Source organism: Rhynchophorus ferrugineus, unplaced genomic scaffold, assembly GCF_030347505.1.
Source record: "Rhynchophorus ferrugineus isolate W39M unplaced genomic scaffold, kcgeb_rfMv2 rfM2, whole genome shotgun sequence".
Taxonomy (NCBI): Eukaryota; Metazoa; Arthropoda; class Insecta; order Coleoptera; family Curculionidae; genus Rhynchophorus; species Rhynchophorus ferrugineus.
The window spans coordinates 32181460-32198215 of record NW_027472581.1 but is presented as its reverse complement, the minus strand read 5'-3'; the positions used below and the strand labels follow the sequence as shown (position 1 = coordinate 32198215).

Genomic DNA, 16756 nt, shown 5'->3' with positions numbered 1-16756 from the left:
GAGATCAAATATACGAAATGTATAAAACAGTAAGTATTTTTTCAATCAAAACACAATTTAATACAATTATTTCACAGAATATTGTTAGTCTGGAAAGTATCCACAAAGATCCAAAATATATACAGCTATTTGCGAGATGTAGAATATCCGTTCATACATTGTTGGATAATATAGGATTTAAGTGGTAAAGTCTTGTAAAGATAACCCACGAAGGGGTTTAATGGAACATACAGAGATTGCTTTTAAAAGAATGCAATTTTTAAAACATATAACAAAATCCATAAACAGGGCTGCAATTAAGGAATAATGTATACAGATAGTAACAGGACAAACTAAAGAGAAATGTAGAATTAAAGAGAAATGTATGTATTATTATATCATAATGACTTTACAAGGATAAATTGCATCGAAAGAAACAAGAACTAATCGTAAAACATAAATATGCTCTCTAATGAAAGTTAAATACATATTACTACTACAAAATACTACAAAATACATTACTCATTATATACAATTGTTAATTAAGTGGATTAGGCGTTTGGGGAATACAACTATTATAATATTATTATATTATTATATTATTATATTATTATATTATTATATTATTATATTATTATATTATTATATTATTATATTATTATATTATTATATTATTATATTATTATATTATTATATTATTATATTATTATATTATTATATTATTATATTATTATATTATTATATTATTATATTATTATATTATTATATTATTATATTATTATATTATTATATTATTATATTATTATATTATTATATTATTATATTATTATATTATTATATTACTAGCTGACCCGACAGACTTCGTCCTGTCAAAAAGATTTGTAATGTGGCAGTTTTTGTGCCTACGTATTTTAAAAAATTCTCCTGAACAGAACCATCACCCTGGTGATAGGGCGTTGTGAATAAAAAATAATTAAATAAAACATATATAAGGATTGAAAAGTAAGTAATCGCTTTATTGTTAATCATGTGAATCATAATTATTATTATTATTATCATTATATTGCTTTGTGGTATACGATGTTTTTTGTTTGATTACCTGGCGCATAGATAAACAAATCTGATGGTTTTCCAACACGGGAACAGGCAACATACAATTGACCATGTGAGAAACATGGGTTTTCTAGATTAATACCACAAACACTTAATGATTGCCCCTGGGACTTGTTTATAGTCATAGCAAAAGCAAGCCGTCAACATGTCTATAGGAAATTTGCCATTACCAATGTCAATGAGTTGTTTAGAGAATATGTTTCCAGATTGGTCATTTTGCAACTCGACACGCATATTCTTGCTTAAATGAAGTACTTTAACATGTTTCCACAAATTGGAGGACTTTAGACATGCATTGAGTTCATCAGCTGGCGTTGATCGTGGAATCACTGGCAATGTTTGATGAAAATCTCCTGCTAATAAAATCATTGCACCACCAAATCGGTTATTATTGCTACGTAGATCTTTTAAGGTTCTGTCTAAAGCCTCCAAAGATTTTTTATGTGCCATCGTGCATTCATCCCAAACAATCAATTTACATTGCTGCAAAACCTTTGCCATTGCAGAGTTCTTCGAAACGTTGCAGGTTGGAGTTTCATTGCTTTGCATATTTAATGGCAATTTTAGTGCTGAATGGGCTGTTCGACCACCTTCAAGCAAAGTTGCTGCGATTCCCGACGAAGCGAGTGCAAGTGCAATTTTATTTTGTGAACGAATTGTTGCTAATATTAATGAAATAAAAAAAGTTTTTCCTGTACCACCAGGTGCATCTAAGAAATAAATCCCTCCAGTTTCATCATTTGTTACTTTCATAAGAGTTTCAAATACATACTTCTGTTGTTCATTTAACAGTGGAAGATTTGTTTGAATTTATTCTTTCAAAGCGTTGAGATCATACAGTCTTTCTCGATGCAACTCTTGGTTAAAAGCGTCATGCATTGGACGATTGGGCGCGGTCAGGCCTAATTGAATTAATAGTTTGTTTGACATTATCAAGCACATGTCCTCAATTGAAATCAATGCTTCATTGTAAATTTCTTCACTGATTTGTATATTTGGATTTCCCATTCTATTCCGTATTTGATACAAAATATCATCACACATATAATCTTTGTACTTCATCCACAAATCAATTGGGTTTGATGGGAAGCATGTAGATATGATTATAGAAAACAATGTTCGTATTTGATGAGTGTGTGATGATATTACAGCATCATTGAGAGTTTGATCCCAATGAGCGTCATTTTCAAGCAATTGCAAACGTTGACAGGCTTCTCTGTAGGATCCACACAATTCACCATCAACAGTTCGTAACTGTTGGAATGATGTTGGGCCACGTACATTGACTAATAGCAGTCGTAAATAAAAACATTCATCATTGCTTGGATGTACTGAATAAATCCGGCCAATCGCATCGGTGGAATATACATCTGTATATCCTGGAACTGGTTTTCCTTGTTTCCGTCGTATAAATCTCCTTGAGGATTGATTCCAGGTATAATATTTTGGCATTTCAGAATATAGCAATGTTTGTGCGAAATCATCGTTTTGGCATGTCTCAAAAAAACTGGTTAATGTAGTAGATGGTGGCTGAGCAGCTCTTTGTACTGCGTTCTGTGCTGTAAAATACACTCTTTGTCCATTTTCTAAATGCACAGCTAAGTGAACAACAGAAGGGTGTCTCTCATGAATAGGAAAAGAAAATATTCGCCAAACTGCTTCATTACTACTGACATAGCGGCCCATTTGGTATTGGGTAACTTCATCATTAGAATTCTCTGCACCAATTCCAATCACAGCCATATCACTCCCTTTGGTTACATATTTGCAAATGTATTTAATCGATTTCACTGAATGGCAAGATTCAACGTTGATGTGTGCTTTGAATGTCTTTGATAAAATGGGTGAATATGGAACAATCCAACGATTATCTATTTCAATATCTTGTTAATTTAATTTGACAATTGTTGATTTTCCATTGTCTGCTGTCGATCTGCGACGATACAATGGATAACCGTCATTACCAGTAATTGTTTCCGATATTAATGTCCGTGGATATCGTTTTGAACATTTACCATCCATCATACACGGTGAATTTTGATTAAGAGTTCCACAGGGACCATGTATCATGTTTTTGATAACTACCTCATGCAATCCAGGATCTACTTATACATTAGGGATTTCAGCTGATATCACTGCATCAACTTCAGTTGGCCTTATCTTTTCAACCAACCAAATCAAAATGTGTGCATGTGGCAATCCTCGTTTCTGCCACTCCACAGAATACATCCAGCAGCGTGTCTCACCAAACACATTATGTTTTACGATGAAATTCATTAAAGATTTCAACTTTTGTCTAAAGACTCTGGCTGTAATATCATGACGATCAATGGATGATTTCCCAGGTAATAACTCCTGCTTAATTTCTATCCATTGCGGATTGAATGTAAATGTGATGAACAAATCTGCTGTACCATAATGACGAACATACGACATGGCATCTTGAGCATATTCGTGCATATGCCGAGGGCTTCCGATGTATGTTGCTGGAAGAATAGTCATCCGACCGACATTCTGTGCATTTCCATCAGTATTAATCGCATCTCGAAGGTGAATATACTCTTCAGATCGGAGTTTGGTTTGATTCAACCTGATGAATGTTAATCTCTCCGTTTCAATTTTAACATACATGTCATCAACATATTTGTGATATAATCGCCGACATTTCAATATGTGATTATCTGCATTTTCCCGAATCATTAGGCGGTATGAATAATAGTTCATTGAACTGACTTTTTTGTTGGTTTCAGAACCTGTAAACAGATTTTGTTTTAATAACATTCAAATATAAAATTAAAATACATAATATAGTGACTGAGATATTATCGCCATAGCTAAACTAATATTTTAGTTACCTGTAATGGGATTTATCATTTTTATTGATAAATCGTAGCCATCTTCACCTTGCCAAAATATAATGGGATATTGCAGTGCATCATATGAGCGGTGTGTTTCCTTTATAGGTTGTAATTGAAAATTCCGACGATGTAAAACAATATCACGGGATTCCAAGTTTTCTCCAACTACAACGATAGCAACTTCATCAATAGTTGGTGCATTAAAACGTCTTGTATGTTGACCTGCAGGTGTTTTATCAGCTCTGATTACAATTTTGTGATTATCGGATGGCATCAGATCCAGGGCAGTTTTAAACAATATAATCAATTGATTGTGTTGATGAAATAAAGTTTGTAATTGTTCTACAATAGACCTTTTTACTAAATTGTTATGTGCACAACGCAGATCAATTTCTTGTGGTGAATTGCCCATAAAATAAATTTGCAGGAATTTGTTGTCGCTATCTGACACTGGTAACAGTGAACCTGCTCTGTGATATATTTGCCCTTGTATCTGTAAATAAAAAAAATATTATGGTGTGGTATAAATTAATGGATTGTCAATGATCAAACTTAAATAATATTTGATCTTAAAAAGTATATATTTAGTTTTAACTAATATCTATCAAATATAAAATATAATAAAAGTGTCACTGAAACTGAATCACCATATAATATGATGACTAAGTGATATATTTCGTAATGATTAAGAAATTGAAGATTAGTAACACATCTTAACTTTGGTGACAGAAAATTTTGTTCGCTAAAATAATTATGAGTAACTGCTATAATACATACCTTGAAAGTTGGCATAAAATTTTCCCGAACTGCATTTGTTGCCCCAAATGAAGTCATTTGAAAGCAATTGTTATATTGTTGAATATGTGTCAAAAAGTGTATAGAATCTGTTCCTATTCCTGAAACCAATGAGTACAATGGTTCTGGTGGTGGATCCAATTGTATCAATTTCACTTTACCATTTGCGCAACACAATCCATTGGCATCGTTTTTGTATTTTAATGCCTTACAGTGTGAGCAAACCAAGTTCATAGAACCAATAACAACACATTGGTAGTTACTGTAGTCAATTGACACATCGTAACTGAAAGCAGCTGGATTCAAACTTGCGCGATTATTAGTTGAATGTCGCGCTCGCGCTTCACGCGTTTGTGATATCCGAATTCTTTCACGTTCATTTCCGTCGTCACGTTCTTGTGCAGTACGATTAGATCGGTAATTAGCTTGGTTTATAGCATTTCTGGTTCTTCTACCTAAATTGCTTCGTCTTATAGGAGGCATATCAAATATAAATTATTTTTTCACTAATCACGAACTAAACAAACACTAACTAACTAAACACTCTGCACAAAACACGATATACGAATTTGTTTCGTGTATCACTTGACAATTCATCTGTCATCTGTCAAAAGTCATCTGTAACAGACAACTTTTTTTTTTAAATTTGATATGACTTGAACTCAAATCCTTTTAAGCCGTACGAATTGTTTTATTTATTTAAAATTTGAATTAAATTTTAAACAAATAAAAAATTTTAAATAAATAAAACAATTCGTACGGATTAAAAGGATTTGAGTTCAAGTCATATCAAATTTAAAAAAAAAAAGTTGTCTGTTACAGATGACTTTTGACAGATGACAGATGAATTGTCAACTGATACACGAAACAAATTCAAACAAAAAGGGCTATTTTTAGGGTTTTTCCAGCAATAATTCTAATTTTTCTCGCCGTAAAAACCATCCCTGAACTTCAACGAACATTTTAAAAAAAGATTTGGCCAAATTGGTCCAGGCGTTGTTGAGTTATGCGCTTAGGAACATATTTTGCGATTCATTTTTATATATAAGATTATATTATTATATTATTATATTATTATATTATTATATTATTATATTATTATATTATTATATTATTATATTATTATATTATTATATTATTATATTATTATATTATTATCACTACATAGTATAAAACAAAGTCGCCTTTTCTGTCCCTATATCCCTATGTCCGCTTAAATCTTTAAAACTACACAACGGATTTTGATGCGGTTTTTTTCAATAGATAGAGGGATTCAAGAGGATTCAAGAGTTTATATGTATAATACATGCATAATATACTAAGGCTACATTGCTAATTTTAGAGGTTTCTAACGTGATGTCGTAAATTAACCTATTTTTTTAGGCTTATTTAGCAATTAGCAAAAACGCTGCCTAACCCTACGAGTTAGATCAAATTAATGTACTACAGTATTGTACACCATAAAAAGGTCTACAAAAAAGTCCGCGATGGTATATGTTTATCTTTTAGGGATAACCCACATTAACCATTTTTATTGTTTACTTTTTACGTGAGAAAATGGCTTATTTACGAAGCTATTTTAAGCAATACGGCATTAATCCTTATCGAATTAAGTACCTTAAATACAGTGTGCAATTAATATAGATCAATATGGTTCCTTAGAGCATGTAAATTAAACAAATATTTTCGGAGATATTACAAATTTAAAATTTGCGTTTAAAAATGTGTAATGTAATAAAAATTGTATAAATTTAGATATTCCAAAGATAGCAGGAAATCTTCATAGTAAGTATAGGGGAAGAGGTATTGTTTTACTTCAAATTTAATGCGTGCAGGCCAAGGGCAGTAATGAATGAACCAAAAATACTGGATCGATTTTAATCATGTTTTCATTGAGTGACATAGGCATATATATTTTATGCCCGTGCAAAGTCGGAGCGGGCCGCTATGTTTTTATATACAACGTTCATATTTTTTCTGTAGTGTATTTAATTTAGTATCAGCATTGCACCCGTGCGAAGCCGGGGCGGGTCGCTAGTATTATTATATTATTATATTATTGTATTATTATATTATTATATTATTTTATTATTATATTATTGTGTTATTATATTATTATATTATTATATTATTATATTATTATATTATTATATTATTATATTATTATATTATTATATTATTATATTATTATATTATTATATTATTATATTATTATATTATTATATTATTATATTATTATATTATTATATTATTATATTATTATATTATTATATTATTTTATTGCAACTATTTTATAGTAAGGCTTTTTTGGAGATTCTCCCAATCTATAAGTCAATACTTCCTACTCTGAGGCAACTAAATATACCCTATTTATTTTCTTTATAACAAAAAAATATATCCACTTCTGATATTGAACTGTTGTAGGGCCCGGGGTTTTTCTCCATTCAATGTAAAGAACCCCGATTATTCGGTCTGCCATATCGCCAGCCGGCGTCGTCCAACAAAAGAAAAGGAAAACGACCCACCTCCGGAGCCTATTCCGGAATTTCAAGATCGCCTGTGATATCAAAATAATATTCTGGCGCGCCCCCAGTCGCCGTTTTCACCCGTACCTCCTCGAATTTTCAAGGCGAATAACGTTCCGACCAAACGGATTCCGCACACACGTCGCCAGCCACTTTGTGCCGTCTTTCGGGACGCTTTTGATGCCTGAATAAGGCGGTAAACTGAGATGAACAATGCAACTGGTCCCCGGCAGCAGGCGTAGTAGCTCGTCGGGACGATGCAATGACGTCGATTTCTGATTCGTCTCGAGATGGAATGCATCGTTTCACTGAGCAATACCTTTTATAGTTGAACAATGGTAATTTTTATTTAAAATATACTCTTGGTGTAGGAGTTTAAAATAAAATGCATATCTACTGTCATTTAGGTAATGCGGTTAAAAAGCCTATTAATTTGATTATATCGTTAGTATATGTATTAGTTAAGCACTTATTTTACATATAGAGTTAAATATTATATTTTTATCATTTCTTGTACCGTTCAAGCTTTAGTTTTAAGTCATTTAGTAGTGAAAGTTATTCATTCACCGAACAGACATTTGGATAAATATTATCCAGGGAGAATCTATTCTATAATTAATAAAATTTTGAAAATATGATTCAATTCTGTAGTAAATTGGTTATTAGAGATCAATTGAAAAGTCCCCGGCCTGACACATAGATGGCGCTACTAGAATTAAATCCATATATTTTTTAGTTAGCCCTAACTCTTTAAAGATGCTTGTATAAATTTGATAGCTGTCGGATCATTAGTTTGTGAATTATAGAATTTTGAGTGAAGTAACTTCTATTATTGTGAAAAAAAATGGATGAAAAGGAATTTCGCTTGTTGATAAAATATGGTTTATTGAATGGAAAAAATACAGTTGAATCAAAAACTTGGCTTGATACCGAGTTTCCGGACGCTACTCCAGGAACATCAACCATCAAGGATGGCTATATTAAGTTTAGATGTGGCGAAATGAGAACCGAAGACGGTGAATGCAGTGGACGCCCAAAAGAGGTTTTTAACGCCGAAAACATTTTAAAAATCCACAAAATCATTTTGAATGACTGTAAATTGAAATTGAAAGAAATAAGATATCAACTAAACGTGTATATCGTATCATTCACGAATATTTGGGTATGAGAAAGCTCCGTGCAAAGTGGATGCCACGCGAGATCACTGTTGACCAAAAACAACGACGAGAGATGATCAAGCGTAATAAACCCTAGTTTTTATGTCGATATGTGACAATGGATGAAACATGGCTCAATCATGTCATTCCGAAGTCCAATCGACAGTCATCCGAGTGGCCTGCACACGATGAACCCGCTCCAATGCGTGGGAAAACGCAACAGTCGGCTGGCAAGGTTATGGCGTCTGTATTTTGGGATACGCATGGAAAAATTTTCATTGACTACCTTGAAAGGAAGGACCATCAACAGCGACTATTACATAGCGTTATTGGACCGTTTGGACAAAGGACAAAATCGCCGAATAACGGCCGCATTTGGAGAAAAAGAAAGTGCTGCTTAACCAAGACGATGCACCGTTTTACAACTCAGTAAAAATGATGGAAAAAATCTGTGAATTGCACTTCGAATTGCTTCCTGATTTACACACTTTTTGAGTACCAACGACTTACCGCCTCTCCAAGTCTGAAAGTTTAAACGATTTACCGATGGCTTGTTTTAACTATCACAGAACAAAGTCCGTAATCCACAGAAATATAGCCTACAAGAATTTTTTTGTGAACTAAGCGATTTTATCAATATCGATATTGCATCATTCCAACCCTACTTTTCACGCAAAACTCACTTTTGCCCCCCCCCCCCTAACTTCTTGGTAGGGAGGGGTGGGGGGTTAGATTTAAGGGAGTCTGATGTTGGAAAAATCTTAGAACAAATCTTTTATATCACTGGTCTGCAAAAAAAATGCTTTCCTCCTTTTTGTTTTCATGCGTGAATTCACCACATTTCTCGCTCTAAACACGAAAAATAACATACAAATAAGTATAGCACATATATTTCTCAATTAATGTTCACTTAATTAGAAAATAATATTATTAAAATAACATTTGTTATAAAAAAGAGAAAAAATATTATGATCTACGTTTTGCAGTAAAAAATGGTTTTTTACAATCACAAGTTACACATGTATCATTAAATTATCTCATTATATAGTGACAAGTAAGTGATAAAAGTCAAGTTATTTTGTAGTTTTCTTTCTTTTCATGGTTTCCAATGGAGTTTCTCGGCGAATCGATCAACAGAAATCAGCAAGCATTGCTACTGACCATTTTCCATTGTAGCGTCTTACAATTTACATAATATCTTGATGAAATCTTTCAGCATGTTCATTTGAGGCGGTTCCAAATGATGCGAGTTCAAAAAATGAATTTTGAGTGACATGTTGCATCCTAAAGCTTTATAAACAGAAAGAAGCTCTTTAGTGATTTGTCGATAGTTGTCAGATATCGTATTCCTAAGAAAATTATGACACATTTTCATAAAAACCACCCAAGCTCTCTTTTCTGCTTTGTTCAACTTTGATTCAAAGACTCCATACTCATAAGACCGCGTATCTTGGGACCTACAATAATTCATTCTTTCACTTTCGCGTCAATGATTCGAGGAAACTTTGTTTTGAGAAATTGGAAACCTGCACCATCTTTATTCATAGCTTTTATAAAGTTTTTCATATGTCCCAACTTTATGTAAAGTGGTGACAGAAAAATGTTATCACTTGGTACTAAAGGTTTTTGAAAAACATTTTTAGGTCCCGTAGTCAAGCTTTTTCTTAATGGTCAAGTTTTCACTTTGTAATGTTTTTCTCTTACGCGACTATTTCACTCACAGAGAAAACAGTTTCTTCGTGTATCTTCCTTATAATCTAGTAAGTATAGTGACGACTTTTAAATCAGCACAAATATTCCATAAGTATTGAGAATATTTACTTTTTTTTCGAGTAACACCACCAGGTTTATATAATTTTCCTTCATATTTGTTGCATGTGTAACGGGCACAGATTGGTATTTATTACCATTATGGAGCAAAACGGTTTGCAAACTTATTTTTGACGCGCCAATAAAAAGTCTCCATTCACTGGAATTTTCTGGAAAAACATTGCAATATACCAAATCATCTTCTTTAGGAAAGTCTTCTTGTCTTGTGCGAAAATATGAAGCTCTTGTGCTTTTATCCAACAAATCCCACTGTTTTAATCTTGATCCGAGTAATTGTGCTTTAGATTTAGAAAGCCCCAAGTCTCTAACAAGATCATTTAAGTCACCTTGTTTAAGTAAATAAGGTTCCTTTGATGGGCTTGAAGATCCAGATAAAGCGTATGAAGATGAAAATGTGCCAGTGGAAAGAAAACTTGATTGAGACTGTAGACCAGAGATATTTTTATTTTCCAATTTTTCGCTATTATTTGGTGGAACTGGAGGTAAAGAGTAATCACCACGAGAAATCGGTCTCTTGGTAGATGCGATATTGGGATACACGATCTTATTTTTTTTTTGAAAATCCTAGTGTTGATGTTATGTAAAAATAACAATAATTTTTATGATTTTGCGGTTCATTCCAAATCATTAGCATTGAAAACGGCATGGATTTGTGACTTCCCTCAAGCCAGCCTCTGAATGTTCTTGAGCAACTGTTGCAACATATTTTTGACAGCCAACTTTTATTTCTCTCATTAATAGATAATCCAAAATACAGATGATCAGCTGTTTTAACAAGATCTCCTATCGCATTTCGTTGTATTTTTAGAGTAAACTCACCACAAATGTAACAAAAACTGCCTGTAGGATAGTTACAAGTTCGTGGCGGCATTTCATAAACTAAAATTAAATAAAATTTATTTTAGAACAATTTTCAAATTTCTATTTTATATTTATAGGTTCTGTTTATGAAAATATACATAAATTACACATAAAATACTCCAAAAAGAATAGAGAATATGAACTTTAACAAAACTTTTTATACAAAACGTAAACAATTAAAAGACTAGCTTTCAAACAACTGTTGTAGAGTTACAGCGCATGCGCGTATGTACTACCATCAAAATCACATTCGACACTCTAATTCTTTCTCATTCAATTCCCCAAAACCTATCTTCTATGCATATACTCTGTTTATGTTGTTGAAGTATTAAAAAAATTAATAAACCTAAATTTTTCTAATAAAAAAAAATCATATCGTAAAATTTGGACGTGATGGCAAAAATCGGCCGACGCAAATAAATTCAGAGCATTAAAATCTTCATATTTATGGCATAATTTCTTGAAGGAGGATTTCGTTGTAGATCAGTGTATCCTCCTCTAAGCGTATCCTAGGTTTGAATGCACTTCAAAAGTTTGATACAGTTATTTTCAACTATTGATACAAATACATTTTTTTATCCTATTTTCCAACAATAAAAATATTTTTATTTCGGTTTGATAAATAGTTTTTGGTATTACTTTTAGTATGTTATAGATAATGTTTGTAATTTAAAGATAAATTATAGTTTAGTTTGTTATAAAAGAATATTTAAATGGTGAATTATATTTTTGAAAAATCATTCAATTTGCTGGGCATGACTTGATTCGCTTTAAAATGGACTTTCCTATAATTATTTATATCATGGGAGGGGGTAGGGATAAGGTTAGTGAGGAAGAGAATAGTATATTGTCTATTTTGTTAAAAGAGCATTGGAACCGTCCAGGGTGTTTGGATGGCAGAATGTTTTTTTGTATATTTTCTTTTACCTACCTATAGCCTCCTTTTACCAACGAGGGTTTATCTGGCTGAAGCTACAGTTTAACTTGGGCTTCGAACCACGGTCATAGGTATTAAGCTTACCGACTGGTGAATAATCACCTTGGAAGTCGTCCCAGAAGACGTTCGGTCTTACCCGGCCTGGTTACTAGTGTGACTGGGATCATTTTCCTTTTCGCATTTTGCACTCTTACCTAGGACAATCATAAATATTAAACAATTACAAAAATAAATTAAAAAATAAATGTCCCAGCAAGATTCGAACCCGCGACTATGGGAACAGTAGGTTGACCGTCCTGTAGCCTTTACCACTGCGCCAATCAAGCCGGCAAAGCACTATTATGATTATGATTATGAAAGCGCTGCTGATATATAACAGTGCAGATATTTAACAAATTTTACAGGCTTATATTTTGTGACTTAAATCAGCAAGAATGTATCTTTTATATTTCGACCACACTTGTTAGCTCATTTTGTATTATATTCTTAATTGCATATTACAAAGTGGTTGAATAGCGTATTCGATACTCCAGATTTTGTTACTGCGAAGATAGAAAGTGAATTATCTTTTACAGAATATTTTTAATATCTTGTTCAACCAACTAGGGATGCCGAAAAAATATAGCAAAGTGGTGATTTATTACTAAAGATTTAAAGATTTGTGTTACGTTAAAATATAGGTAATTTTTGTTATCCTAATCGTTTATTTATTACAGTACAGCGACGAGAGTACAAAATTATCCCCTGTTATAATATAAGGGATTTAGAGGCCCACCCCTTTCAGCGGCCCATAATTTTCAGATTTAATGCTTGATTTGTTTGAACGAAAAAGGGTATTTTTACGTCGATCTGGGAAAGCGGCCCAAATCCGCTAAAATAATTTACATCGTCCTTTCAAACCTTTCCCGAATGGCGATGTTAATTCGTCAGTTGCCGCATAAACAGTGACGTAAATTGGAATTTATCAGATTCATTCAAATTCGGCCCTAAATGGAACTGCGAACAAAAGACCCAATCCTGGTCCTCGGCAGAAATGTTTATTCCGAAATAAATTGCTAGTCTGGCTACGGTTCCGTTATGAACCGTGAAATTGATATGACTACACGATTGGATAATTATGACATTTTCCCATAATCTTTGCAACTAAACAGCATTCGTTTACGATAGATATAACCTTAGTATTAAGTGTTTACATATATTCTGATAATTTTTTCGGATTTAAAAGACGTGTTGAGAAAAATTGTTACAATAAATCGAATAAAAATATTTTTCACCGTTTTCTATAACTTTTTTCCTTCACTTCTCTGGCAACAAGGTTAACGATTCCACGTTTAAAGAATTGTATTGGTGTTGAAGCGATCCAATCATCAACTTGATTTCGCGCTTCTTGATTATTTAGGAATCGTGTGCTGGCCCACTAATAGTGGCTGTATCCATCTGAACAAGCAAAGAATGTTATGTCTGGTGAGTAAACTGAGTGTGGCAGAAATTCCCATTCGAGCTTCAATACTACATTCTTCATAAATCTTGCAATGTGTCACCGAGCTTTGCTACGCAAGAAGGCGACTTTATGCATTTTACGTCAATCAGTGTGCACAATTTGTGTCAACAGACATCTGCAGTAACAGTTTAATTCAATTCTAATTGCTCGTAATACCATAAGCATAGATTTTTATGGCCATGAGTTCCAGTTCAGTGTCAGTATGAATGAAGATCCTGATCCAACTTCTTTGCGCTTAGAAATTGCAATGTACTAACGTAAATTAAGCGCTTAATGTAAACGTCAGAATTTATTTCATGATATCTGAAAGCTCTTTGAGAGCTTAAGCTTTAATTCAAGTAAATCTTGTAATTTATTTTCTTAGAACTGGTCGTTGGTCCTCCCGGTTAGGTTCTTCCTTTTCAGTGACATCAAAATCACCACTTTTAAATATTTGAAACCAAATCTGAAAAAGTTGTAGTATAATCAAGCAGCAGAAGATATCTTTAAATCAAACACTAAAAATAATATATGTCGAGAATGCAATTTTGGATTTTCTACGATTGGAGTCTGTGGACACTGAGTTACTTAATAATGCTAAATGGAAAATTATTACCTTATTCACAGAAATATTGAAAGCATCGAACTTAATACTCGTAGCTATGTTAGGTTGTTTAACAGTTATGTAACATACATTATTCACATTGACCAGTAGATAGCTGTTTTTAAATAAAAATCATAACTAGCACTCTTTAAAGAGTAGAAACATTGTTTTTATTAGGTAGTACTTCATATATGAAAGAGGTCATATTTGAACTATAGGTTTACGTATTGGGTTTGCGATTATTAATTAAATTAATCAGAGGTTTCACAATGGTCACAGTGAATTATTAGGTAGGCTTTAGTGAAGGCATTCCTACTCAGGCTATCTTATTTTTAAACTGTGACTATCACGACTGAAAACGTTGAACTAAAACTAAACGAGAACTAAATAGCCGGGAAGATGTGAGGTCCCACACTCACAGGGGCCTTGTACACACCTGCTAACTGTAGAGAACCCCTTTTAACTTTAGGATTTCCTCTCAGACATATTTCTGGGTTGTTTGAATATATCTTTGGTTTCGTGTTGATTGAACCTTTCCAAAATGGCCTGTTCTTTCTTAAACAAATTGGCGAACTTATTTTTTTTGTTTCCTTTTTTTATAGCAGTTAAGCAATTGACGAAGTTGATACTCTGAGGAACTTTATGGGTCCAATAGGCTTTATTAATTAAGGAATATAGAATGGATAGTTATTAAGAGTCATGATGATGGTGTAACGTAGCTTGAAGGTATCTATCTGTAGGTGATATGAAATCCCAGCTGACAATTGCCCTTTTGATGAATTAAGTGTGTTTTAGTAGTAAAACTAATTAATCGATAAAACTGAAAAAATATGTTATTTGTTGACCTAAATAATAAAAGAAAATTACTGGTAATAATGTTTTGAAACAATAATATTTAGCTATTAGGGTTTAAACGGGTTTAAGGATACTTTTTTTACATAAATATTAATTAAATAGAAAAACGTAAATAATTCGACCGTTTACAATAGGTATAAAAATTTGAAAATTTATTTGAACACTAAATGATGGTGTAATATATCTCTAACCTACAGTTTATATTGCTCTTTTGATATGTTATTGTTAAAAAGACAAAATCGAGCGCTCAGTGGATGATGGAACGAACCGTTTCGGTAATAGAAACATTAAAAGGGGCCAAAGTTGGACGTTATTCAACAATACCGCGGAGAAAATTGTTGCATTTTGCATAAAGACGACCGAAAAAAATTCATAGTGTTTTTCTCCCGGCGATCCTCCATGGAAAATACTCAGAATTGCTGATTAAAATTTTACTGCCGGGGGCTATTCCCTGGTTAAATTAAGAATACGGCGTTGGAGCGCGTCTTTTGTTTTTATTTTTTTACCAGGGATCTCCGCAAAATAATCGACCAGAAAGTTCTATACCATAAAGTAAACAAGAACTAGAGATGGATATCTTTCATTTCCATTTTTTATTATTGGTTTGTTGAGTAATTGGCAACAGAGATACAATGTAATGATTAAATCATATTTGTTACGCCCAAATTATCTTAAGAAGTGAATAAAATAAAAATGAAACTAACGATATTTAGTAATTGCGATTTATTTCTCTTCCAATCGCGAGATAGTTTTAATGAATATTGACTATTAAATTTATTTTTGTCGCTGTCTTCTTTAATTTTTCAAATATTTGAAAGCCTCCTTTTTACAAACCAGGGATTATATCGACTGGACCTACAGTTTAACGTGAGCTTCGAACCACGGATCTCGGCATTAAGCCTACCGATTGGCTAGTGACCAACCTGGAGACCACCCGAGAAGACATCGGGTCTTACCGAACCTGGTTACTGGCGTGACTGGGATGGTCATTTTTGTTGGATTTTCCACTGTTGTCTGTAAAGACATTTACAATTACAATCACAAACATAAGGTACATTCACGTCCCAGTAAGATCATCGTATCAGTAGGAGGGCCGTCCTGTTGCCTTGACCACTGCGCCAACGAAGCCGGTTGTTCTTTTTACTCTAGTTTGAACGAAATGTCATTTAATTTGTTTATATCACTCGATTTTGTTGATTAGAGTCAAGTATGTTTTTGAGTTTTTAACAATGTACAAAAAGTATAACAAATAATTTGTTTTAAATTTAGTGTTGCATATATATATATATATATATATATATATATATATATATATATATATATATATATATATATATATATATATATATATATATATATATATATATATATATATATATATATCACAAACGTATATATGTTATTACTGAAGTAAAGTATATGCGAAAGATATAAAAATTGCCCCAAGAAGTAAATAAAATAAATATGAAACTAATGATAATTAATAATTGCCATTTATTTTTAAAAAGTATCGTGATTTAGATATAGTATAATAATAAATTAAAAAATATATTGGCTGAGATAGAGGGCAGTCTTCCAATGCTAGATATAAGTAAAAAAACGATTCCTTACTTGTTTGAGATAAGATAGGCGCTACTGCAGATTGACTAAATATAGTGGATGGTATATGGGATAAAAATTTGATTGCTGTTTTTGATTCAGTTAATATTTTTGCGGCGTTTGTTTATGGTTGTCGAATGTTAAACCTTATTTGGCCAAATCT

General features: G+C 32.5%; 1 protein-coding gene across 2 annotated transcripts; it reads right to left on the bottom strand.

Annotated features, from left to right (window-relative positions):
* Window positions 1–974: 974 nt before the first annotated feature.
* LOC143191865 (uncharacterized) lies at window positions 975–5320 on the bottom strand. Of its 2 annotated transcripts, XM_076397306.1 has the most exons (4): window positions 4907–5320; window positions 4728–4846; window positions 3948–4443; window positions 975–3845 (listed from the first exon to the last, which is right to left on the bottom strand). In XM_076397306.1, exons 1-4 carry the CDS (start codon window positions 5226–5228, stop codon window positions 3199–3201), a joined length of 1584 nt encoding a protein of 527 aa, XP_076253421.1. In that variant the 5' UTR covers window positions 5229–5320; the 3' UTR covers window positions 975–3198. The 2 variants fall into 2 exon arrangements, with proteins under 2 accessions (XP_076253421.1, XP_076253420.1); XM_076397305.1 differs by having other exon boundaries at window positions 4728–5320.
* Between the last annotated feature and the right edge of the window lie 11436 nt (window positions 5321–16756).